The sequence below is a fragment of the Anolis carolinensis genome, unplaced genomic scaffold (genome assembly GCF_035594765.1).
Source record: "Anolis carolinensis isolate JA03-04 unplaced genomic scaffold, rAnoCar3.1.pri scaffold_13, whole genome shotgun sequence".
NCBI lineage: Eukaryota > Metazoa > Chordata > Lepidosauria > Squamata > Dactyloidae > Anolis > Anolis carolinensis.
In genome coordinates this window covers 7,866,727-7,894,418 of record NW_026943824.1, presented here as the reverse complement: position 1 = coordinate 7,894,418, position 27,692 = coordinate 7,866,727, and the positions used below count along the sequence as shown (strand labels likewise).

Genomic DNA, 27,692 nt, shown 5'->3' with positions numbered 1-27,692 from the left:
GGAGCTGAACCTTCCATGCCCTTCTGCACACAAAGCTGGAACAAGTGCTTTAAGGCACCCTTTGCAGGGCTTTCTTTGCCTGTGTTTATCCCCGCAGGGCAATGCAAGCCAGGGCCCCTCCTCTCCCCAGTCCCCCCCCCCTTTCCCTCCTTCCTCTTCTCCACATTTCCACCCTTAATCCCCTTCCAGAGGCCTGCTGCCCTCTTGCCCTTCGCCAGCCGCCTTCCATGTCAGCGCTCTCTGCAAATAAGAAACACAGGCCCAGGAAACCCTGCCCTGGGTGCGCAGAGACCCCTTTGCCCCACGGCCAGGGATTAGGTTCAGGGGGCCCTCCTCTCCTTCCCTTTCCCTCCTTCCCTCCCTCCTTCTTGCCTTTCTTCCTTTTTTCTTTCATCCTTTCCTCCCCTCCATCTTCCTTCTTTCCTTCCATCCCTCCCTCTTTCTTTCTTTCCTTCCTTCCTTCTCTCCTTCTTTCCTTTTTCTTTTCCTTCCTCCCCTCCTCTCCCTCCCTCCATCTTTTCCTTCTTTTTCATTCCTTCCTTTCCTTCATTCCTTCCATCCCTCCCTCTTTCTCTTTCTTTCTTTCCTTCCTTCTCTCCTTCTTTCCTTTTTCTTTTCCTTCCTCCCCTCCTCTCCCTCCCTCCATCTTTTCCTTCTTTTCCATTCCTTTCTTCCCTTCCTGTTTCCTTCTTTCATTCCCTCTCTTCCTTCTTTCTTTCCTTCCTTCCTTCCCTTCCTTCCTTCTCTTTCCTTTCTCCCCTTCCTTCTCTCTTCCTTCTTTCCTTCCCTATTTCTTTCATCCTTTCTGTCTTCTTTCCCTCCTTCTTTTATTCCTTTCTCCCCTCTCTTTCTTTCTTTCCTTCCTTCCTTCCTTCCCTCTTTCTTTTTCTTTCTTTCCTTCCTTCTCTCCTTCTTTCCTTTTTCTTTTCCTTCCTCCCCTCCTCTCCCTCCATCCATTCCTTCTTTTTCATTCCTTTCTTCCCTTCCTGCTTCCTTCTTTCCTTCCCTCTCTTCCTTCTTTCTTTCCTTCCTTTCCTCCCTTTCTTCCTTCCTTCTCTTTCCTTTCTCCCCTCCCCTTCCTTCCCTCTTCCTTCTTTCCTTCCTTCCTTCCCTATTTCTTTCTTCCTTTCTGTCTTGTTTCCCTCCTTCTTTTATTCCTTTCTCCCCTCTCTTTCCTTCCTTCCTTCCTTCCTTCCTTCCTTCCTTCCTTCCTTCCTTCCTTCCTTCCTTCCTTCCTTCCCTCTTTCTTTCTTTTTCTTTCTTTCTTTCCTTCCTTCTCTCCTTCTTTCCTTTTTCTTTTCTTCCCTCCTCTCCCTCCCTCCATCCTTTCCTTCTTTTTCATTCCTTTCTTCCCTTCCTGCTTCCTTCTTCGCTTCCCTCTCTTCCTTCCTTCTTTCTTTCCTTTCTCCCCTCCCCTTTCTTCCCTCTTCCTTCCTTCCTTCCCTCCCTCCCTCCCTTCCTTCTTTCCTTTCTCCCCTCCCCTTCCTCCCCTCCCTTTCTTCCTTCCTTCCTTCTTTCATTCCTTCCTCCCTTCCCTTCCTCCTTCCTTATGCTCTGCCTCCTTCCTTCCTTGTTTCCTTTCTCCTTTCCTCCCTTTACTTCCCTTCTCTTTCCCTTCTCCTCTTCTCTTCTCCTTCCTTCCTTCTTTCCTTTTTTTCAGAGGCCCTCAAAGCTGGTTTCCCAAAAGGCCGAGCTCTTTCCTGCTCTCTGGCCCCCCTCACTCTCCATTTGGGGGTTCCTTGCAGAGAGCAATGCCCCATAACTATCCCATTCTCATCCTTCCCCTTCTTCTCCCTTCCTGCGAGAATTCCCCTTCCAAACCTGAGTCCAAAACCCAACTCCATGACGTTGGCGCCTTTCGCACACAAAGCCAGTTGGACCCCAGTTGTGTCCCTTTGCATGAAAAAATGCCCAGGTGCTGCTTCAGCACTTTTGCTGACCCCCCTCCCAAAACAGGGCACCGAAAGGCCCCATTGGTTCTGCAAAGAGACCCACGGGAGGCCGGCGCTGCCTTTGGGAACCAGGCTGTGAAATCCCGCTCCTGGACCCAAGGCCCGTTTCCCCCCCAAGTGACTCCTCCGCGCTCCACTTGCTTGCTATGGGGCCCTATAGTCCCAACCCTGGGGGCCCTTTGTTGCCTTCATTCATTTCACAGACTCAGCACGAAAGGAGACGCAAACGCCTTGCTGATTTGGACGAGACTTTAAAAGGTTTTGCAGATGAATACAAGCCATGCCAAGAGCGTGGCCCAAAGGCCGAAACGGGAGAAGAAACACAGAGAAAACACAGCTTGCTTTGGAGAAGGAGGACACCGTTCTGCCCACTGACTGAATGCAAATAGCAGTGGTGCCCACTTCCAAAGGCTCTTTCCCTCTTTTCCCAGAGTTGTCAAGGAGGCGGACGGCGGGGGGCCAGACATGGCAACGGATGGATGGGCCCCCCGCAATATCCCTCTCTCCGGCCCCTCTGTCCACACTTGGCATCTCTGCAAGGTTGGCGCTTCCGTGGCCACACAATTCCTTCCAATTCCAAAAAGAGTCAGGGGGCCTCATGTCCGTCTCCAGGGCAAAAGCCGAGGTTTTGCCAGCAAAAAGCCCCCTCCCAAAGCAAGCCTCCCAAAGCAAACTAGGCAGGGGCTTTGGCTCGGTCCCATTGCTGCCTCTGCAGAATTTAATGCAATGGCAGCAAAGCCAACAAAGCTGCTACCCTATCATGCAGAAGAGAAGAATGGATATATATACCGGTATATAAGTAGTAGATAAGTATAAACATATAAACAATAGGAGAGCAGGAATCAACAGAAATGTTATAAGATTGAATATAGGGATGGACAAATATATGGAAAACATTGTAATTGTAACTACCGTATATACTCGGGTATAAGCCGACCCGAATATAAGCCGAGGCCCCTAATTTTACCACAAAAAACTGGGAAAACATTGACTCCAGTATAAGCCGAGAATGGTAAATTTCAGAAATAAAAACAGATACAGTAGAGTCTCACTTATCCAACATAAACGGGCCAGCAGAATGTTGGATAAACGAATATGTTGGAGAATAAGGAGGGATTAAGGAAAAGTCTATTAAACATCAAATTAGGTTATGATTTTACAAATGAAGCACCAAACATCATGTTAGACAACAAATTTGGCAGAAAAAGTAGTTCAATATGCAGTAATGCTATGTAGTAATTACTGTATTTACGAATTTAGCACCAAAATATCATGATGTATTGAAAACATTGACTACAAAAATGCGTTGGATAATCCAGAACGTTGGATAAGCGAGTGTTGGATAAGTGAGACTCTACTGTACCAATAAAATTACATTAATTGAAGTATCAGAAGGTTAAATGTTTTTGAATATTTACATAAAGCTCTAATTTAAGATAAGATTGTCCAACTCTGATCAAATCATTATTCTCTTCTTCAACGCAAATGTGCTTATGTATCCTTTTAATAATAATAGAGTAAAATAATACATGTAATAATAATAATAATAATAATAAATACAGGAAAATAATACATGTAGTAATAAATAGAGTAAAATAATAAATATAATAATACAGTACAGTCTCACTTATCCAAGCCTCGCTTATCCAAGCCTCTGGATAATCCAAGCCATTTTTGTAGTCAATGTTTTCAATATATCGTGATATTTTGGTGCTAAATTCGTAAATACAGTAATTACAACATAGCATTACTGCATATTGAACTACGTTTTCTGTCAAATCTGTTGTATAACATGATGTTTTGGTGCTTAATTTGTAAAATCATAACCTAATTTGATGTTTAATAGGCTTCTCTTTAATCTCTCCTTATTATCCAACATATTCACTTATCCAACGTTCTGCTGGCCCGTTTATGTTGGATAAGTGAGTCTCTGCTGTACCAATAAAATTACATTAATTGAAGCATCAGTAGGCTAAAAGTTTTTGAATATTTACATAAAGCTCAAATTTAAGATAAGATTGTCCAACTCTGAGTAAATCATTATTCTCATCTTCTTCAATGTAAATGTGCTTATGTATCCTTTTAATAATAATAGAGTAAAATAAAACATGTAATAATAATAATAATAATAATAATAATAATAATTGCAGGAAAATAATACATGTAGTAATAAATAGAGTAAAATAATAAATATAATAATAATAAGATCAGAGTGAAATAAATGTATTAATAATAATAATAATAATAGAGTAAAATAAATGTAATAGTAGCAACAATAATAGAGAAAAATAATAAATGTAATAATACCAATAATAATAGAGAAAAATAATAAATGTACCATATATTATCGAGTATAGGTAAGGTAAAGGTTTCCCCTGACATTAAGTCCAGTCATGTCTGACTCTGGGGGTTGGTGCTCATCTCCATTTCTAAGCCGAAGAGCCGGCGTTGTCCGTAGACACCTCCAAGGTCATGTGGCTGGCATGACTGCATGGAGCGCTGTTACCTTCCCGCCACAGTGGTACCTATTGATCTACTCACATTGGCATGTTTTCGAACTGCTAGGTTGGCAGGAGCTGGGGCTAACAGAAGGAGCTCACCCCGCTCCCAGGATTTGAACCTGGCACCTTTCGGTCCGCAAGTTCAGCAGCTCAGTCCTTTAACACACTTTGCCAACGGGGCTCCCAGGAAAATAATACATGTAGTAATAAATAGAGTAAAATAATAAATATAATAATAAGATCAGAGCAGAAACCAGTGCAGGTGGTCCCGGTGGTGATGGGCACACTGGGTGCCGTGCCAAAAGATCTCAGCCGGCATTTGGAAACAATAGACATTGACAAAATTATGATCTGCCAACGGCAAAAGGCCACCCTGCTGGGATCTGTGTGCATCATCTGAAAATACATCACACAGTCCTAGACACTTGGGAAGTGTTCGACTTGGGATTTTGTGATACGAAATCCAGCATATCTATCTTGTTTGCTGTGTCATAATAAAAATAATAAAAATAAGTAAAATAAATGTAATAGTAGCAACAATAATAGAGAAAAATAATAAATGTAATACAGTAGAGCAGGGGTCCTCAAACTTTTTAAGCCGAGGGCCGGTCCACAATCCTTCAGACTGTTGAGGGGCCGGATTATCATTTGAAAAAAAAACAACAAACAAATTCCGATGCACACTGCACATGTCTTATTTGTAGTGTAAAAACAACAACAACAACAAAAGAACAATACAATATTTAAAAATAAAAATAACTTTAACCAACATACATTTATCACGATTTCAATGGGAAGTGTGCTCCTGCTTCTGGCCAATGAGATAGTCAAGTTAATTAGGGTTGTTGTTGTTGTTGTTGTTGTTGTTGTTGTGTGCCTTCAAGTCATTTCAGACTTTGGGCGAGCCTAAGTCTAAAATGTACTTATTTATTATTTATTTATTTACTGCATTTATTTACTACATTTGTATCACACCCTTCTCACCCCAAAGGGGACTCAGAGTGGCTTACAAATTATATGTACATACAATATATTATATTATTAGCATAGCACTATATTAGCATTATATATTACTTTATTGAACTATACCACTAAACTGTAATATTATTAGTAATATTATATGTAATATAGAATATATAATTAATATTATTATATGGTATTATTATTAGTGTTATATTGTATTACATTAAAATATTATTATCAACATTATATGTATATACAATATATTATATTATAAAACTGAGGGCGGGGGCCAGGTAAATGACCTCGGAGGGCCGCATCTGGCCCCCGGGCCTTAGTTTGGGGATCCCTGCAGTAGAGTCTCACTAATCCAAGCTAAACGGGCCGGCAGAAGCTTGGATAAGTGAATATCTTGGATTATAAGGACTGATCAAGGAAAAGCCTATTAAACATCAAATTAGGTTATGATTTTACAAATTAATCACCAAAACTTCATGTTATACAACAAATTTGACAGAAAAAGTAGTTCAATACGCATTAATGTTATGTTGTAATTACTGTATTTACAAATTTAGCACCAAAATATCACGAAATATTGGAAACATTGACTACAAAAATGGCTTGGATAATCCAGAGGCTTGGGTAAGCGAGGCTTGGATTAGTGAGACTCTACTGTAATACCAATAATAATAGAGAAAAATAATAAATGTCCCATATACTCTCGAGTATAAGCTGACCCAAATCTAAGCCAACCAGGACCCTCACCCGAGTATAAGCCGAGGGGGGCTTTTTCAGTCTTAAAAAAGGGCTGAAAAACTAGGTTTATACTCGAGTATATACAGTATGTATCGTCTAAGGCTTTCATGGCTGGAATCACTGGATTGCTTCTGGAACATGGTTATACAGCAACCTTGTAATTGCAACTGTTATAATTTATCTGCATAATGATATAATTTATTTTTTTTAAAGAAAGCCAACATCCCTCCCCCAAAAGGCTCTCTTTATCGGACTGTGCTCAGGGCAGGCGGCTTCACACTCAGATATGCCGTTTGCACATTCCTTCGCAGATAAGGGCCAGGGGCAAAACAAGCCCAAATAAGCCTGGAATCCACTGCAGAAGGGCTTTTGAAAACAAGGGAAGAGGAAGGTGCCCTCCCTGGCCAGGCAGCCCCTGGGACCCCAAAAGTCACAGCAAAGTTTGTCAACAACACCCCCGAGAGATATACACACATACAGACATACTTATAAAATATAATACTAATAATACAATATAATAATATTAATTATATACTATATATTACATGTAATATTAATAATAATATTACAATATATTGCTATAGTGCAACATAGTAATTTATTGCCAGTATTGTGCTATGCTAATAATATAATATTGTATGTAAATTTAATTTGTAAGCCGCTCTGAGTCCCCTTCGGGGTGAGAAGGGCGGGATATAAATGTATTAAATAAATAAATAAATAATAAATACTTATACGCATCCTGCATTTCTTCCGTTCTAAGATGTGCTTCTCTCCTCATATAAACATCTCTAAAAATGGGGTGTGTCTTAGAATCATAAGTGTATCTTCATGTATGTTTATTGTTGGTGATGATACTGAAATTAGGGCGTGTCTTACAATTGAAGAAATACGGAAATAATAAATGTTATTAAATTATAACAATATCAAATACCTTTAAATAATAATGTAATATTAATAATAATAATAATCTGTAGGTGAGAGGGAAGAGGAAAGGACTGAGGCTGTTAGGAATGGTGGGAGTTGAAGTCCCAAGTTTGCCCATGCCTGGTATATACTTATTACATATACATACAAGTCAATACTGAAGGGGACCAAAAGTGGAAGATACCACCATCAGCAACCAGAAATCTAAAGGAGTCACATAAGGTCACCCAAACAACCAGGCAAAAGATATGTGTTCAAACCTTGATAAGAGACCACAAAGCCCTGTTTGTTGCTGCTCAGGGCTTTGCTGGGAACCCAATTCTTGATGCCTCCTGTATTTCTTTAAATGCAGGCGACAAATTAAGGGACCTTCACTACTTTGTCTGGAGAGACCAGAAATGTTTCCATGCTAAACCATTAATAGCCATTAAACCCATTCTAACGGTGTAACGAAGTACGAATTTTGGTTTACAAATGTTATATTTAATTGTGTGTTTATGTTTTTAAAAGGTAAGTATTACAGTTATTGCATCTCAGCACTCAGAGGCTGGTTGCCATGGAGAAGTAGGCGGAGCCAACTGCCGTTTAATTGAAGAAGTGCAGAGTTTTAAAAAGTCAGTCAGTCTGTGCTCTGATGAGGCACAGGGAAGATTGATTCCAGGTTGATGGGATCAAGGAGACTCAATTGTTCATTTTGAGTCGGTTTTAAATAAGTTTGGTGACTTATTTAATGTAGTCTGTGTCCTGGTAAGGAACAGAGAATCTGTGATAGTATATCACAGGGGTCACTGGATAGTCCAAGTTTCAGACTTTGGGAACCAATCCCAGCTGGACTCACAGAGATCCATTGAAGTAACGGGTTAAAAGTGGCAGAGGAAGAAGTGATACTTTAGAGAGTTGATTCATCTCATTCTAGTATTGTAACTGTTAATAAGAATACCTCCAAGTGAGAAACAACATTGGAACCACTAAGCTCTGTGCCTGAATAAACTTGTTATTGTTCTTCCAACATCTAAGCCTCTGTCGCATATATTCTAAACCAAGTTACGCTACCCTTTAAAGTGAAGAAGAAGAAAGAAAAAAAAGTAAAAGGTCTCCTCCCTGAGTCTTTGGCGGTTGTATCTTTCCAAATTGGTGTTAGTTGTTCATAGTCCTTTACAAATTGGTGCCAGTCGTTATAAGATCTTCACAAATTCGGGGCAGCAGGTGAGATAAAAAGATTCTCCCCTGCCTGAAAGAGCCTTAGTCATGATAAGATCTTTACAAACAGCTTTTGCCATTTCATATGGATTCCCGAGATCTGTAGTTTCCCATCACATAAAGGCACTCTTCTTGCTCTGGGGTTGGCGAGAATTAACCTCAAATCAGTGAGCAAAACAGGGCTCCCAACAAGGACAGAATGCAAACACAAAGCAACCACAGTCACCAAACAGAATCCAAATGCCAAACAAAAGACTCTCCAAGAACAGAGAGACCAAATACAAAACCTTTCAATGCCCTCCAAAACCCACATCTCTGGCTCAGGAAGCCAAAGGCGGTCCGAACACAAAGGGAAACAGAGGCAAATCCTGGGGTTCCTACCTGGGGGAGGCGTCCAGGGTGACAGAGGCCAGCGAACTGCCGAATTTCCGGGTGTCCCAGAGCCGGACCTCGCGCTCCCTCACCTGCAAAAGGAGAGGCACGGATTGGCACCCTTTGCTCAGCATTGATGTTTACACGAGGGTTTTCATATATATACCCTGAGTATTCAAATCTAATGCTCACCTTTTTTTGGCTAAATTACATCACTAAAATTATGGTGCACATTAGATTCGTGTCATATGGTGAGTTCACTGTTTGCTGCTATATGATAAATATATAAAATTTATATATATAATTTATAATAATTTATAAATATATATATATAATTTATAATAATTTATAAATATATAATATACTAGCTGTGCCCGGTCACGCGTTGCTGTAGCGAAGTCTGGTGGTATGGGAAATAAAGTATTGAGGAATTGGTGGTAGTTAAGGTCAAGGGTAAAGGTTTTCTCCTGACATTAAGTCCAGTTGTGTCCGACTGCACACTGAAGTGGATTATATGGCAGTGTGGAGTCAAGATAATCCAGTTCAAAGCAGATAATATAAGATTATAAATGGGTTATATAGCTGTGTGGAAGGGCCTTGAGTCTACACTGTCATATAATAATAATAATAATAATAATAATAATAATAATAATAATAATAATAAAAACTTTATTTATACCCCGCCACCATCTCCCCAACGGTTCAAATCTGATAATCTGTATTTTATAGGCAGTGTGGAAGAGGCCTGAGGCCTAACTCTGCCTTCCCCTGTACTGAGTGGGTTGCTAGGAGACCAAGTGGGCGGAGCTTAGCCTTTTAACTGGCAGCAATTGGATAAAAACAATTATTCCTCTCCCTCTAATTAGGACTTTATTTTTCTTTTCTTTTTGTTGTATGAACGTAGAGGCATGGATGAGGGGTTGTGCTGTCAAGTTTAGTGTTTCTGGGATGTGTAGTTTTGTTGTTTTGTCCTACATTGAAATTTCATTACCCTTTTATATATATATAGATTATATACACATATAATATTGATAATAATATTATAATGTAATACAATATTATACTAATAATAATACAATATAATAATATTGATTGAATATATTTTATATATTAAATGTAATACTACTAATAATATTACCATATAATGATATAGTACAATATAGTAATTTATTTATTTATTTATTTACAGCATTTATATTCCGCCCTTCTCACCCCGAAAGGGACTCAGGGCGGATCACATTACACATATAGGCAAACATTCAATGCCTTTTAACATAGAACAAAGACAAACAAACATAGGCTTCGAGCGGGCCTCGAACCCATGACCTCCTGGTCAAAGTGATTCATTGCAGTGATTGATTGCAGCTGCTCTCCAGCCTGCGCCACAGCCCGAGCCCAATTTAATTTAATTTAATGCTTATATTGTGCTATGCTAATAATATATTGTATTTTCATTTGATTTGTAAGCTGCTCTGAGTCCCCTTCGGGGTGAGAAGAACAGGATATAAATGTAATAAATAAATAAATATATCTATATGCCAGGTAAAATCCAGGGGTCTCTTACCTGGTTGAACCCAACAGAAAGGAGGCCTCCTTCGGCGTTAACCCAGACCAACCGGGAATCCTTGGCGTTGTCATGGCCCAGGACACTCTACGGGGCAAGAAAGAGAGAGAAAAAGAAGGTCCAGCACTGGTCAGGTCCCCCTACATTTTGAAAGCGACCCCCCCCCCCCAAATAGGTCCATTTATGGCTATGCTGCCTTTGTGGGCCAATACCATTATTATTATTATTATTATTATTATTATTATTATTATTATTATTATTGATACAATGACATGGTATGACACAGCAAACAAGATAGATATGCTGGATTTCGTATCACAAAATCATTATTATTATTATTATTATTATTACTGACACAACGACATGGTATGACACAGCAAACAAGATAGATATGCTGGATTTCGTATCACAAAATCATTATTATTATTATTATTATTATTATTATTATTATTATTGATACAATGACATGGTATGACACAGCAAACAAGATAGATATGCTGGATTTCGTATCACAAAATCACTATTATTATTATTATTATTACTGACACAATGACATGGTATGACACAGCAAACAAGATAGATATGCTGGATTTCGTATCACAAAATCATTATTATTATTATTATTATTAATGTATTATTATTGTTATTGAAACAACAACATGGTACGACACAGCAAACAAGATAGATATGCTGGATTTCGTATCACAAAATCACTATTATTATTATTATTATTATTATTGACACGACGACATGATACGACACAGCAAACAAGATAGATATACTGGATTTCGTATCACAAAATCACTATTATTATTATTGACACAACGACATAGTATGACACAGCAAACAAGATAGATATGCTGGATTTCGTATCACAAAATCACTATTATTATTATTATTGACACAATGACATGATATGACACAGCAAACAAGATAAATATGCTGGATCACAAAATCACTATTATTATTATTATTATTAATAATAACAATAATAATAACAATAATATTGACACAATGACATGATACGACACAGTAAACAAGATATGCTGGATTTCGTATCACAAAATCATTGTTGTTGTTGTTGTTGTTGTTGTTATTATTATTATTATTATTAATCCCCAAAGTGCCACTAAGGAGTCAAAAGTATTGCTGAATGCAGTTGTTTTTCTCTCTCCCAAAAGGCCTTAAAAAACAACAATGATGCTGATGATGGAGATGCATGTTAGGACCTGGAATAATAACAATAATAGTAACAACAACAACAACAGAAGCAAGTAGGGCAGCTTACTGGTTTCGAACCTATCTCAACTCTTGTTTGTGGAATGGTAAAGAAACCCCGACAAGTCTATTTCTGGGGCCTGAGAACAGGACGAGGAAAAGCTGTTTTACCCCACTGGGGCCCTGGAATCGTACAAGACCCAAAGGCACACAAGAACAAGGGGCATGTTTGAGTAGAGCCGTGGTTCCCAAACTTATTTGGCCTGCTGCCCCCTTTCCACAAAAAATATTACTCATTGCCCCCTGGAAAGGGGGGCGTGGCTTAGAGGGGGTGTGGCTCCTGCTCAAGAGGGTGGGGCTAAGCCTCTCCCGTAGTCCAAGATGCAGGGCTGCAAGGGGGAGGTGGGTGGGGCCACAAATGGGCGGCCAGGACTGGGATGGACGGAGTTATGAGCTCTGAGGTAGGGCTGAGCTTCTATCTCTGTCCAGGACACAGGAGGCGGGGCTAGAGGAGGGGGCGGGGCCTCTTCCCAAGTGCCTGACGGGGCTGAACCTCTATACCCCACCCCCGTGTTCTAACAAACGCCTCAGGGGAGGTATACAGAGGCTCAGCCCTGTCTCGCGCTCTTGGGAAGAGGCCCCGCCCCCACCCCTAGCCCCGCCCTTTAGTCCTAAAAGGCCTCACAGGGGAGGTATAAAGGCTCAGTCCTGTCTCACGCTCTTCAGAAGAGGCCCCGCCCCCACCTCTAGCCCCACCCTTTAGTCCTAAAAGGCCTCACAGGGGAGGTATAAAGGCTCAGTCCTGTCTCACGCTCTTCAGAAGAGGCCCCGCCCCCACCCCTAGCCCCGCCCTTTAGTCCTAAAAGGCCTCACAGGGGAGGTATAAAGGCTCAGTCCTGTCTCACGCTCTTCAGAAGAGGCCCGCCCCCACCTCTAGCCCCACCCTTTAGTCCTAAAAGGCCTCTCAGGAGAGGTATAGAGGCTCAGCCCTGTCTTGGGCTCTTGGAAAGAGGCCCCGCCCCCACCCCTAGCCCCACCGTTTAGTCCTAAAAGGCCTCTCAGGAGAAGTATAGAGGCTCAGCCCTGTCTCGTACTCTTGGAAAGAGGCCCCGCCCCCATCCCTAGCCCCACCCTTTAGTCCTAAAAGGCCTCTCAGGAGAAGTATAGAGGCTCAGCCCTGTCTCGGGCTCTTGGGAAGAGGCCCCGCCCCCACCCCTAGCCCCACCCTTTAGTCCTAAAAGGCCTCTCAGGAGAAGTATAGAGGCTCAGCCCTGTCTCGGGCTCTTGGGAAGAGGCCCCGCCCCCACCCCTAGCCCCACCGTTTAGTCCTAAAAGGCCTCTCAGGAGAAGTATAGAGGCTCAGCCCTGTCTCGGGGTCTTGGGAAGAGGCCCCGCCCCCACCCCTAGCCCCACCGTTTAGTCCTAAAAGGCCTCTCAGGAGAAGTATAGAGGCTCAGCCCTGTCTCGGGCTCTTGGGAAGAGGCCCCGCCCCCACCCCTAGCCCCACTGTTTAGTCCTAAAAGGCCTCTCAGGAGAAGTATAGAGGCTCAGCCCTGTCTCGTGCTCTTGGAAAGAGGCCCCGCCCCCACCCCTAGCCCCACCCTTTAGTCCTAAAAGGCCTCTCAGGAGAAGTATAGAGGCTCAGCCCTGTCTCGGGCTCTTGGGAAGAGGCCCCGCCCCCACCCCTAGCCCCACCGTTTAGTCCTAAAAGGCCTCTCAGGAGAGGTATAGAGGCTCAGCCCTGTCTCGTGCTCTTGGGAAGAGGCCCCGCCCCCACCCCTAGCCCCACCGTTTAGTCCTAAAAGGCCTCTCAGGAGAGGTATAGAGGCTCAGCCCTGTCTCGTGCTCTTGGGAAGAGGCCCCGCCCCCACCCCTAGCCCCACCGTTTAGTCCTAAAAGGCCTCTCAGGAGAAGTATAGAGGCTCAGTCCTGTCTCGTGCTCTTGGAAAGAGGCCCCGCCCCCACCCCTAGCCCCACCCTTTAGTCCTAAAAGGCCTCTCAGGAGAAGTATAGAGGCTCAGCCCTGTCTCGTGCTCTTGGAAAGAGGCCCCGCCCCCACCCCTAGCCCCACCCTTTAGTCCTAAAAGGCCTCTCAGGAGAAGTATAGAGGCTCAGCTCTGTCTCGTGCTCTTGGGAAGAGGCCCCGCCCCCACCCCTAGCCCCACCCTTTAGTCCTAAAAGGCCTCTCAGGAGAAGTATAGAGGCTCAGCCCTGTCTCGTGCTCTTGGAAAGAGGCCCCGCCCCCACCCCTAGCCCCACCCTTTAGTCCTAAAAGGCCTCTCAGGAGAAGTATAGAGGCTCAGCCCTGTCTTGGGCTCTTGGGAAGAGGCCCCGCCCCCACCTCTAGCCCCACCGTTTAGTCCTAAAAGGCCTCTCAGGAGAAGTATAGAGGCTCAGCCCTGTCTCATGCTCTTGGGAAGAGGCCCCGACCCCACCTCTAGCCCCACCGTTTAATCCTAAAAGGCCTCTTAGGAGAAGTATAGAGGCTCAGCCCTGTCTCATGCTCTTGGGAAGAGGCCCCGCCCCCACCTCTAGCCCCACCGTTTAGTCCTAAAAGGCCTCTTAGGAGAAGTATAGAGGCTCAGCCCTGTCTCATGCTCTTGGGAAGAGGCCCCGCCCCCACCTCTAGCCCCACCGTTTGGTCCTAAAAGGCCTCTTAGGAGAAGTATAGAGGCTCAGCCCTGTCTCATGCTCTTGGGAAGAGACCCCGCCCCCACCTCTAGCCCCACCGTTTAGTCCTAAAAGGCCTCTTAGGAGAAGTATAGAGGCTCAGCCCTGTCTCATGCTCTTGGGAAGAGGCCCCGCCCCCACCTCTAGCCCCACCGTTTAGTCCTAAAAGGCCTCTCAGGAGAAATATAGAGGCTCAGCCCTGTCTCATGCTCTTGGGAAGAGGCCCTGCCCCCACCTCTAGCCCCACTGTTTAGTCCTAAAAGGCCTCTTAGGAGGAGTATAGAGGCTCAGCCCTGTCTCATGCTCTTGGGAAGAGGCCCCGCCCCCACCCCTAGCCCCACCGTTTAGTCCTAAAAGGCCTCTTAGGAGAAGTATAGAGGCTCAGCCCTGTCTCATGCTCTTGGGAAGAGGCCCCGCCCCCACCTCTAGCCCCACCGTTTAGTCGTAAAAGGCCTCTTAGGAGAAGTATAGAGGCTCAGCCCTGTCTCATGCTCTTGGGAAGAGGCCCCGCCCCCACCCCTAGCCCCACCGTTTAGTCCTAAAAGGCCTCTTAGGAGAAGTATAGAGGCTCAGCCCTGTCTTGGGCTCTTGGAAGGAGGCCCCGCCCCCACCCCTAGCCCCACCCTTTAGTCCTAAAAGGCCTCTCAGGAGAAGTATAGAGGCTCAGCCCTGTCGCAGGCTCTTGGAGGGAGACCCCGCCCCCACCCCTAGCCCCACCGTTTAGTCCTAAAAGGCCTCTCAGGAGAAGTATAGAGGCTCAGCCCTGTCTTGGGCTCTTGGAAGGAGGCCCCGCCCCCACATCTAGACCCGCCCTTTAGTCCTAAAAGGCCTCTCAGGAGAAGTATAGAGGCTCAGCCCTGTTGCAGGCTCTTGGAAAGAGGCCCCGCCTCATTCCCTAGCTCCGCCCTCTGTGTCCCAACAAGAGCCTCAGAAGAGGTATAGGAGATTCTCAGCCCTGTCTCGGGCTCTTGGGAAGAAGTCACGCCCACTCCTCTAGCTCCGCCCCCTGTGTGTCCTAATAGGTGCCATCACCGCCCCCCTGGATCGCTCCAGCGCCCACCAGGGGGCGGTAGTGCCCACTTTGGGAATCACTGGAGTAGAGAAAGGGGTCTGTTTGGGGGACTATGCCTCCCAGAATCCCCCAATGCAGGGAGTTATAGTCCACCAAGAGCATTGGATCAGATGCCCTTCCAGGCAATTTGTGCATCCAGAGAATGAAGGGAATGGCATGATTTCGCCCTTTGACTCAGGCAGCCAAATACCATGGGTCAGCATGAAGGGGGGAAATTGCTAAGGGGAAAAGGCAGCCCTCAAAAGCCAAGCCTGGAAAAGGGAGGAAGGGAGAGAAAAGGGTGGGATGGAGAGGCCTTTGCAGATGGGGAGCTTCCTCTGTCACTGCGCCTGATCCCAAATGCTGGATCCTGGGAGAGGAGAGCAGCCAGAAATGGGGAGCCATGTGCTTCCCCCCTGAAGCCTGGGACCCAGGGAAGCAGGGCTAAAAATAGCCCTCCGAAAAGGCAAGCCAAGCCAAGCCAAGCCCCCTGTGCTGCCTCCGCCTCCGCTTCCCACGGCCTCCTTGGGAACGTCCCTTGGAGCCCATGGGGAGGGTGGGATTCGTGGGACACCGGCAAGCAATGCATTCGAATGGTAGGAGAAGTGATTTCACCTCATTGTTAGGAAGGTCAGAAGAGCTGTTCACCAGTGAAACTCTCTGCCTCAGATCTTGGCGGAGGCTCCTTCATTGGAGGCTGGATGGCTATCTATCGGGAGGGATTGAGCGGTGTCTTCATTTATGGCAGAAGGGGGTTGGACAGGATGGGGCCCAACTCTAGGATTCTATGGTTCTATTATTATTATTATTACAGTAGAGTCTCACTTATCCAACATAAACGGGCCGGCAGAACCTTGGATAAACAAATATCTTAGATAATAAGGAGGGATTAAGGAAAAGCCTAGGTTATGATTTTACAAATTAAGCACCAAAACATCATGTTATACAACAAATTTGACAGACAAAGTAGTTCAATATGCAGTAATGTTATGTTGTAATTACTGTATTTACGAATTTAGCACCAAAATATGATATATTGAAAACATTGACTACAAAAATGCCTTGGATTATCCAGAACCTTGGATAAGAGAGTCTTGGATAAGTGAGACTCTACTGTATTATTAACTACAATAATAATGACAATCATGACAATGAGCAAAGGCAGGGTGGTCATGTGTCAGGAGAGCTTTGATGGTGCCTTCCTTCATGGCTGGATGGGGTCCAACTCTACAATGTTATGCTTCTAATACTATTATTTTCAATAATAATAATAACAATAAGCATAGGCTGGATGGTCATCTGTCAAGAGAGCTTTGATTGGGCCTTCTTTCATGGCTGGATAGGGTCCAACTCTAGGGTGTTATGCTTCTAACACTATTATTTTCAATAATAATAATAATAACAATAAGCTTAGGCTGGATGGTTATCTGTCAGGAGAGCTTTGATTGTGCCTTCCTTCATGGCCGGATAGGGTCCAACTTTAGGATGTTATGCTTCTAATACTATTATGTTCAATAATAATAATAATAATAATAACAACAACAACAATAAGCATAGGCTGGATGGTCATCTGTCAGGAGAGCTTTGATGGTGCCTTCATGGCTGTATAGGGTCAACTCTAGGGTGCTATGCTTCTAATACTATAATTTTCACTAATAATAATAATAATAATAATAATAAACATAGGCTGGATGGTCATCTGTCAGGAGAGCTTTGATGGTGCCTTCATGGCTGGATAGGGTCAACTGTAGGATGTTATGCTTCTAATACTATTATTTTCAATAATAATAATAACAATAAGCATAAGCTGGATGGTCATCTGTCAGGAGAGCTTTGATCGTGCCTTCTGTCATGGCTGGATAGGGTCCAATTCTAGGATGTTATGCTTCTAATACTATTATTTTCAATAATAATAATAACAATAAGCATAGGCTGAATGGTCATCTGTCAGGAGAGCTTTGATGGTGCCTTCATGGCTGGATAGGGTCAACTCTAGGGTGCTATGCTTCTAATACTATTATTTTCAATAATAATAATAATAATAACAACAACATTAAGCATAGGCTGGATGGTCATCTGTCAGGAGAACTTTGATTGTGCCTTCCTTCATGGCTGGATAGGGTCCAACTCTAGGATGTTATGCTTCTAATACTATTATTTTCAATAATAATAATAATAACAATAAGCATTGGCTGGATGGTCATCTGTCAGGAGAGCTTTGATGGTGCCTTCATGGCTGGATAGGGTCAACTCTAGGGTGCTATGCTTCTAATATTATTATTTTCAATAATAATAATAATAATAAGCATAGGCTGGATGGTCATCTATCAGGAGAGCTTTGATGGTGCCTTCATGGCTGGATAGGGTCAACTCTAGGGTGCTATGCTTCTAATACTATTATTTTCAATAATAATAATAATAACAACAATAAGCATAGGCTGGATGGTCATCTCTCAGGAGAGCTTTGATTGTGCCTTCCGTCATGGCTCGATAGGGTCCAATTCTAGGATGTTATGCTTCTAATACTATTATTTTCAATAATAATAATAACAATAAGCATAGGCTGAATTGTCATCTGTCAGGAGAGCTTTGATGGTGCCTTCATGGCTGGATAGGGTCAACTCTAGGGTGCTATGCTTCTAATACTATTATTTTCAATAATAATAATAACAATAAGCATAAGCTGGATGGTCATCTGTCAGGAGATGGCTGGATAGGGTCCAATTCTAGGATGTTATGCTTCTAATACTATTATTTTCAATAATAATAATAATAACAATAAGCATAGGCTGAATGGTCATCTGTCAGGAGAGCTTTGATTGTGCCTTCCTTCATGGCTGGATAGGGTCCAACTCTAGGATGTTATGCTTCTAATACTATTATTTTCAATAATAATAATAATAATAATAATAATAATAATAAACATAGGCTGGATGGTCATCTGTCAGGAGAGTTTGATGGTGCCTTCATGGCTGGATAGGGTCAACTCTAGGGTGCTATGCTTCTAATACTATTATTTTCAATAATAATAATAACAATAAGCATAAGCTGGATGGTCATCTGTCAGGAGATGGCTGGATAGGGTCCAATTCTAGGATGTTATGCTTCTAATACTATTATTTTCAATAATAATAATAATAACAATAAGCATAGGCTGAATGGTCATCTGTCAGGAGAGCTTTGATTGTGCCTTCCTTCATGGCTGGATAGGGTCCAACTCTAGGATGTTATGCTTCTAATACTATTATTTTCAATAATAATAATAATAATAATAATAATAATAATAATAATAAACATAGGCTGGATGGTCATCTGTCAGGAGAGCTTTGATGGTGCCTTCATGGCTGGATAGGGTCAACTCTAGGGTGCTATGCTTCTAATACTATTATTTTCAATAATAATAATAATAACAATAAGCATAGGCTGGATGGTCATCTGTCAGGAGAGCTTTGATGGTGCCTTCATGGCTGTATAGGGTCCAACTCTAGGGTGCTATGCTTCTAATACTATTATTATCAATAATAATAATAATAATAATAACAATAAGCATAAGCTGGATGGTCATCTATCAGGAAAGCTTTGATGGTGCCTTCCTTTATGGCTGGATGGGATCCAACTCTACAATGTTATGCTTCTAATACTATTATTTTCAATAATAATAGCAATAACAATAAGCATAGGCTGGATGGTCATCTGTCAGGAGAGCTTTGATGGTGCCTTCCTTCATGGATGGATAGGGTCCAACTCTAGGATGTTATGCTTCTAATACTATTATTTTTAATAATAATAATAACAACAATAAGCATAGGCTGGATGGTCATCTGTCAGGAGAGCTTTGATTGTGCCTTCATGGCTGGATAGGGTCAACTCTAGGGTGTTATGCTTCTAATACTATTATTTTTAATAATAATAATAATAACAATAAGCATAGGCTGGATGGTCATCTGTCAGGAGAGCTTTGATTGTGCCTTCATGGCTGGATAGGGTCAACTCTAGGGTGTTATGCTTCTAATACTATTCTTATCAATAATAATAACAATAATAATAAGCAGGAGGGCTTTGAGGGTGCTTTTCCTGTGATTCCAGCCATGAAAGCCTTGACAAAACACAGAAGCTCCTCTGTTTGTATGCAAAGTGATGGTGCAAAATAACTGGGATTTTGCAAAATCTGAAGAAGCCAAATACCTGGCAAGGAGTCGGTTTGGTCCGGGGGTCAAAGATCCTCAGCTTTTTATCCTAAAAGAGAGAGGTGGGAAAAGAAGTTCAGAGGCATCCGATTCATACACAGGAAGAATATGATTGTATTGTCCAGTTCACACACACAGCACAATGCAAGAAAGTCTCAACCCTGGACAGCTTGGGAAAGTTACATTTCTAGCATGCAAAAGGGCTCAAGGTCCCCAATTGGACATGCGCACACCGCCATCTGGTGTCCATATGCGGCATTGCACCATCTTCACACATTTGTGGGGTACATTGCAGAAAAAATGGTCTTTGTGTTGCCAAAAATCACAATATGTAGATATTTGGACCTTTCCTTCTTGCTTGGTGGGATAGAAAGAGGAAATGAAATAAGTAATGGGGAAATAATGGGGATACCAATGGAAGCAAGTCTGGCCTCCCCTACTTTATTGCTGTCTGTGGCGTTAATTAATCTTAATTAATAGGTCTGTCTCTATTTTGTTATATGCATTTTATCCCTGGAGATCTTGAGCTTCTGTTCTGGAGAAAAGAAAAGGCAAATCTATAAATACAATACAATATACCGTAAATACCCGAGTAAAAGCCGAGCCGAATATAAGCCAAGGCACCTAATTTTGCCACAAAAAACTGGGAAAACACTGACTCAAGTATAAGCCGAGGGTGGAAATTTTCAGAAATAAAAATAGATACAGTAGAGTCTCACTTAACCAAGCTAAATGGGCCGGCAGAAGCTTGGATAAGCGAATATCTTGGATAATAAGGAGGGATTAAGGAAAAGCCTATTAAACATCAAATTGGGTTATGATTTTACAAATTAAGCACCAAAACATCATGCTATACAACAAATTTGACAGAAAAAGTAGTTCAATATGCAGTAATGTTATGTTGTAATTACTGTATTTACGAATTTAGCACCAAAATATCATGATGTATTGAAAACATTGACTACAAAAATGGCTTGGATAATCCAGAGGCTTGGATAAGTGAGGCTTGAATAAGTGAGACTATACTGTACCAATAAAATTACATTAATTGAGGCATCAGTAGGTTAAATGTTTTTGAAAATTTACATAAAGCTCTAATTTAAGATAAGACTGTCCAACTCTGATCAAATCATTCTTCTCATCTTCTTCAATGCAAATGTGCTTATGTATCCTTTTAATAATAATAGAGTAAAGTAATACATGTAATAATAATAAAAATACAGAAAAATAATACATGTAATAATAGAGTAAAATAATAAATGCAATAATAATAAGATCAGAGTGAAATAATAAATGTATTAATAAGAATAATAAGAATAGAGTAAAATAAATGTAATAGTAGCAACAATAATAGAGAACAATAATAAATGTAATAATACCATTAATAATAGAGAAAAATAATAAATGTACCATATATTTTTGACCTTGAGTATAAGCTGACCCAAATACAAGCCAACCAGGACCCTCACCCGAGTATAAGCCAAGGGGGGCTTTTTCAGTCTTAAAAAAAGGGCTGAAAAACTAGGCTTATACTCGAGTATATACAGTATATATGATATAATACAATACAATATAAATTTATATGTGATAGAATACAATACAATATAATATATATATATATAATACAGTAGAGTCTCACTTATCCAAGACTCGCTTATCCAACGTTCTGGATTATCCAACACATTTTTGTAGTCAATGTTTTCAATATATCATGATATTTTGGTGCTAAATTCGTAAATACAGTAATTACTACATAGCATTACTACCTATTGAACTACTTTTTCTGTCAAATTTGTTGTCTAACATGATGTTTTGGTGCTTAATTTGTAAAATCATAACTTAATTTGATGTTTAATAGGCTTTTCCTTAATCTCTCCTTATTATCCAACATATTCGCTTATCCAACGTTCTGCCGGCCTGTTTACGTTCGATAAGTGAGACTCTAATGTATATTAAATAAAAGGAATGAACCCCACTCATACGTAAACATACATACAAAGGTATACACAAATCCCCTCCTTTCTATGAGTGCATCTACATTGTAGAATTAATCCACTTTGACGCCAGTTCAACTGGTATGGTATCCTGGGAGTTGTAGTTTGGCAAGGCCCCAGCCCTGTTTGGCAGCGAAAGCTAAAGACCGTGTATAAATACACCTCAATAGTATAGAGACATGGTACTGAAAGTGGTGTCAAACTGCGTTAACTCTACAGTGTGGATGCTCCCTAAGACCCAGAACAGATCTCCTAGGCTTGGAATTCGCCGGCATCCAAGGCGGGCTTTGCTTACCTTGCATGAAGTGCCCAAAAGGGATCCGTCTGGCCTCCATCCTAGGCTTTGGACCTGGTCTTCGTGGGGCTCCAGCTCTGGAAGGAAGGAAGGAAGGAAGGAAGGAAGGAAGGAAGGAAGGAAGGAAGGAAGGAAGGAAGGAAGGAAGGAAGGAAGGAAGGAAGGCAGGAGAGTCAGTCTCCAAGGAGGGGGCCAGCGACACCAACCAGGGCCAGGTCTGGCTGCTATTTTCCTATTTAATTGCGTGGTCCTTATTTAAGTTGTTGTTCTACTCCAGAAACTTTGTTTTTGTCATTGAATAAGTTAAGACTCTATGAAAAGATATTCATTGAAAAACGAAAGCAAAATGTGCTGTCCCTCCCGCTGAAACCAAATTGTTGCAGTTTAACAAACGTTTCCCATGTTTTTATGATAGAACCATTTAGGAAAGAATGACATTTATAACCCAAGAACAAAACTTGTGTTACAGAGTGTTCCCATCATTAGATAAAAAGACCCTGAAGGGAGTAGGAGAGGGGTTCTGAGAGCCAATGGAATTGTAACATAAAAGGTCTGAAGGCTAAGCAGTGAGTAAATAACATGCTTTGATTTTACATTTCGATCAGACAGACACAATTCGCTCTCAAGAATTGACATGATCTGGGCCACAAAAAGCCTTACTACAAAGTTATTAAGTTCTGATATTCATCCAAGATTGATTTCAGACCATGCCCCCATCTCGATGCAACTAAAACGGCAAGCCAGACAATGGACATGGAGGCTCAATGATAATTGACTCAAGAAAGAAGAAATCCTAAAAAAATGTAAAGAAGACCTTCTAGAATTTTTACAGTTAAATACAACAATATATGTTACCATATACAATTTGGGATATGGCAAAAGCCTATATGAGGGATAAATTAATACAACTCAACGTAATAGAAAAGAAAAAGAAACAAACCGAATTGCACAAAATTCGATTGGAAAGTAAAGAAAAGGAACTTGAATATAATAAACAACCAAAAGATTTTTAAAAAACTAGCTGAAGAACTAAAACTATTAAGGATCCAAGCATCGATGATTTTGGTGGAACAAATGGACAAAATATTGAAATTTAGTAAACAGAAATGTTTTCAACATGCAAATAAACCAGGCAGATGGTTATCAAATAAATTAAAAACACAACATCAAACTGTGTTGTGTGACATTATTACTGCTTCACGGAGGGATACTGTTTTATAGAGGAATGCTTCAATTTTAAAGTCTTTGATATTAATCAAATCTTGCTGGAGAATAGGCAGGATATAAAACTTTTGAAATAAAACTATTTTTCTTATGGCCACTCTTCAGTAAGCATTCTCTTGAATGCTCCTTTATCCTTTCCTTCTTTTCTGTAGAAAAAAATAATAAAATAAAATAACATGTTCTGTGCTCTGAATAAAACATTTCTGTTTTTAAATCAGACTCTTGCCTGGAATGGTCAGGGTCCAAGGCCTCCCTTCGTCCAGTTCTGGGCTCCAGGGTTCAAGGGGGGGGGGGCACGGAGAGAGCCAACCAGGGGGTCTCCCACCCTGACTGTGGCCCCAAATGGGCAAAAAGAGTGGGGGTCCTACCGGTCAGTGCCTGCTGCCGCTCCACGTTCCAGACCTTGACTGTTTTCCTGGCCGCGCTGGACAGGGTCCCATCCGCCGTGGGGTGGAAGAGCACCGCCCCCACCGGGCCCTCTTTTGCCCCCAGGGCCACATGGCAGGAGGAGGAGGAGGGGTCCCCGTCCCCGTCCTGCAGGCGCCAGACCTTGATCTGCGGGAGGAAGGAAAGGAAAAGAAAGGGCCATCAGCCAAGAAGACCCTGGCCCTATTTTGGGGGGGGGGGGGTCCCACTGCGAATGGGAAACTCTGGAAGCTGCAGGCTGAGGAAGACTGGCTTCTCCAAGCATTGCTTGCCCTGAGGAAGCCTAGATCATTCCCATGGGGGGACACTCAACCCTATACTGAAACCCAATCCCATAATGAACACTCTGCTCCATACCAGACACACCACCTCATACCGGACACTCCACCCCATACTGGACACCCGGCCCCATACTGGACACTTGGCCCCATACCAGACACCCCACCCTATAGCAGACACTCCACCCCATACTGGACACCCAGCCCCATACTGGACACTCGGCCCCATACCAGACACCCCACTTTATAGCGGACACTCCACCCCATACTGGATACTTCACCCCATATCGGAAACCCGGTCCCATACTGGACACTTGGCCCCATACCAGACACCCCACCCTATAGCGGACACTCCACCCTATACTGGACACTTGGCCCCATACCAGACACCCCACCCTATAGCGGACACTCCACCCTATACTGGACACTTGGCCCCATACCAGACACCCCATTCTATAGCGGACACTCCACCCCATACCAGACACTCCACCCCATACTGGGCACCCAGCCCCATACCGAACACTCGGCCTCATACCAGACACCCCACTCTATAGCAGACATTCCACCCCATACCAGAAACCCGGCCCCATACTGGACACTTGGCCCCATACCAGACACCCCACCCTATAGTGGACACTCCACCCCATACAGGACACTTCACCCCATACCGGACACCCAGCCTCATACCAAACACCCGGCCCCATACCAGACACCTGACTCCCACTGGAACAACCAATCCCATACCAGACACTCGGCCCCATACTGGACACCTGGCCCCATCCTCACCACTTCATCCGCGGATCCGGTGGCCAGGATCTGCTCATCGAAAGGGGAGAAGTCCAGATCCGTCACTGCATCTGAGCGAAATGAGAGCGAGAAACACATGGATTCTCATGGCCAGAACGTGGCCAATGCAGCAAAGGAGGAAAATATGTCCTTAATCCATGAAATTAAGTTCTATTGTTCAATGAACCTTCCCCGTCCTTGTCTTTTTTTCAGGCAAGTGAAAGACAGGGTTTCTTGTGTCCCATTGCTATGATTGCATATGTATTTAAAAAGAGTAACAAACTACCCTAAGATTGTAAGATTGGCAAAAGCATATAATATGAAAATATTTACTATATAAATATTAAAATATTAATTTATTTGATGTATAGATATTTGAAATATTACAATATACTAAAATATTGAATATATTTTGATACATGTAAATGTAAAAAAAGAGTAAAATACCATATTCTAAAGATTGTCAGAAGCACCCCAATAACAAGGAAAAAATAAATATGCAGAAACATTTCTATGACGTGCCCCATTTTTATATACCGTATATACTCGAGTATAAGCCGACCCGAATATAAGCCGAGGCACCTAATTTTACCACAAAAAACTGGGAAAACATTGACTCCAGTATAAGCCGAGAGTGGTAAATTTCAGAAATAAAAATAGATACCAATAAAATTACATTAATTGAAGTATCAGTAGGTTAAATGTTTTTGAATATTTACATAAAGCTCAAATTTAAGATAAAACTGTCCAACTCTGATTAAATCATTACTCTCATCTTCTTCAGTGTAAATGTGCTTATGTAACCTTTTAATAATAATAGAGTAAAATAATACATGTAATAATAATAATAATAATAAATACAGGAAAATAATACATGCAATAATAGTGTAAAATAATAAATGTATTAATAATAATAATAAAAATAGAGTAAAATAAATGTAATAATAGCAACAATAATAGAGAAAAAATAATGTAATAATACCAATAATAATAGAGAAAAATAATAAATGTACCATATATTCTCGAATATAAGCTGATCCAAATATAAGCCAACCAGGACCCTCACCCGAGTAGAAGCCGAGAGGGGCTTTTTCAGTCTTAAAAAAAGGGCTGAAAAACTAGGCTTATACTCGAGGATATACAGTAAGAAAAAAGTGTGTCTTAGACTGAAAGAAAGGCAAGAATAAACCATATTTGAAATGCAAAAGAACAAGAGAAGGCAGTGCAGCCAGCTTTAGGCAGGAGTGTGTTTTCAGCCATGCAACTCGGTGCCGTTTTTGCTTTGTTGCTCAACGAAACTTTGCAAGCAATGGCAACAACAAGGGCTTCAGGAAATGAACGGCGGAAGAAGCGGAAGTCAAGGACATTTCTGCGCTTCCTTTTGGAGAGAAGGCTAGCCGTTTTGCAAAATCCGGCCTTGGTTTTAGATTCAAGTACATGCTAAACATAATAGAATATTAACTATATAGACTTTACAGCAGGCATGGGCAAACTTCAGCCTTCCTGCCCACGCCTATTCTAAAGTATCCCAACCTAGAGCTTGGAATAGTCTGCTTTCAAAGTCTTCTTAGATTGATGTTTAGCTGTGTTTAGGTTCAACTGGCTACTCACCTGAGTGGCAGCAGAGCTGGGAAACGGCCCTTTTGCCTCCGTTCTGGGCCTCCAAGGGCACCAAGCCCAGCACACCTGAAGAAAAGGGACACCTGGTCAGGTGAGACATAGACATCCCAGTGACCCCAAATGACCCCCTCTCTCTGCCCCACTCCCTTTGCAGGATCTATGAGTCGGAAGGGACTCCAAAACCCCATTCAGCCCATTCCCTCTTCTGCCAAACAGGATGATAGAAGTACTATCATATTTTATTGTTATCCATATTATTCATTATTTGCTAATATGATTATTATCATAGAGTTGGAAGGGACTCCAAAAGACCATCCAGTCCAACATAATAAAAATATAATAATAATGAGCACACCAAGATACTGTGGGACTTCCGAATCCAGACTGACAAAGTTCTGGAACACAACACACCAGACATCACAGTTGTGGAAAAGAAAAACGTTTGGATCATTGATGTCGCCATCCCAGGTGACAGTCGCATTGACGAAAAACAACAGGAAAAACTCAGCCGCTATCAGGACCTCAAGATTGAACTTCAAAGACTCTGGCAGAAACCAGTGCAGGTGGTCCTGGTGGTGATGGGCACACTGGGTGTCGTGCCAAAAGATCTCAGCCAGCATTTGGAAACAACAGACCAGTGATGGCCAACCTATGACACGCGTGTCAGCACTGACACGCCTAGCCATTTTTGCTGACATCCTGCTGCATGCAGATTGATTGGATTATATTATTGATTATATTGCACTGTATAATTTTTATATATGCGTTTTATTGTAAGCTGCCCTGAGTCCCCTGTTGGGTGAGAAAGGCGGGATATAAATATTGTAATAAATAAATAAATAATTTGGATGACTAATGTCTTTTGTGGCCAAATTTGGTGTGATTTGGCCCAGTGGTTTTGTTGTTTACTCCATGGGAATTATGCACATTACATTTATATAAAATTCTATTATTATTGTAGTATATTATTATATTATTACTATTATATTATTCATTATTCATGATTACATTGAAACTACAACCGAGAGAAATCAGCGTGGAAACTGCAATAGGTACCACAGATTGTTGTACATGGAAATAATGGTAGTAAATAATTTTTGATTTATTAAATACAGTTATATATTACAATTATATATTTTTGTTATTTAAACTATATATTTTGTGAAATTACGGTTTTTTTTCTTGAAGTGACACACCACCCAAGTCATGCTAGGTTTTTTGGTGAATTTTGACACACCAAGTGCAAAAGGATGCCCATCATTGCAATAGACATTGACAAAATTACGATCTACCAACTGCAAAAGGCCACCCTGCTGGGATCTGCACACATCATCCGAAAATACATCACACAGTCCTAGACACTTGGGAAGTGTTCGACTTGTGATTTTGTGATATGAAATCCAGTATATCTATCTTGTTTGCTGTGTCATAAAATAATAATAATAATAATTTTATTTTTATACCCCGCCTCATCTCCCCAAGGGGACTCGAGGCGACTTACATGGGGCTGAGCCCAGGCAGAACAGACAATATAAAACACAACAGTAAACAAATCAATCAACAATAAAGCAAGTCATAAAACAAATGAAGTCACATAAAACAAACATGCTTGATAAAATCCTGGGTTGGCTCCTAAAAAGAATATTAATAATAATAATTAATAGCAATAATGATAATAATATTATAATGTAAAACAATATTATACTAACAA

The 27,692-nt window shown here is 41.8% G+C and overlaps 1 protein-coding gene across 2 annotated transcripts in view; it reads right to left on the bottom strand.

Moving 5' to 3' along the window:
- LOC100555827 (mitochondrial import inner membrane translocase subunit TIM16) overlaps positions 1–27,692 on the bottom strand; it is a 103,466-nt gene that overhangs the window by 71,933 nt on the left and 3,841 nt on the right. For both annotated transcript variants that reach the window (XM_062964374.1, XM_062964372.1), the window contains exons 3-9: positions 25,973–26,047; positions 24,362–24,432; positions 23,240–23,426; positions 21,648–21,724; positions 19,357–19,407; positions 10,233–10,319; positions 8,678–8,760 (exon numbers count right to left, since the gene is read on the bottom strand). In XM_062964374.1, coding sequence (XP_062820444.1) covers positions 8,678–8,760; positions 10,233–10,319; positions 19,357–19,407; positions 21,648–21,724; positions 23,240–23,426; positions 24,362–24,432; positions 25,973–26,047 — 631 coding nt within the window. The remainder of the gene's footprint in view (positions 1–8,677; positions 8,761–10,232; positions 10,320–19,356; positions 19,408–21,647; positions 21,725–23,239; positions 23,427–24,361; positions 24,433–25,972; positions 26,048–27,692) is intronic.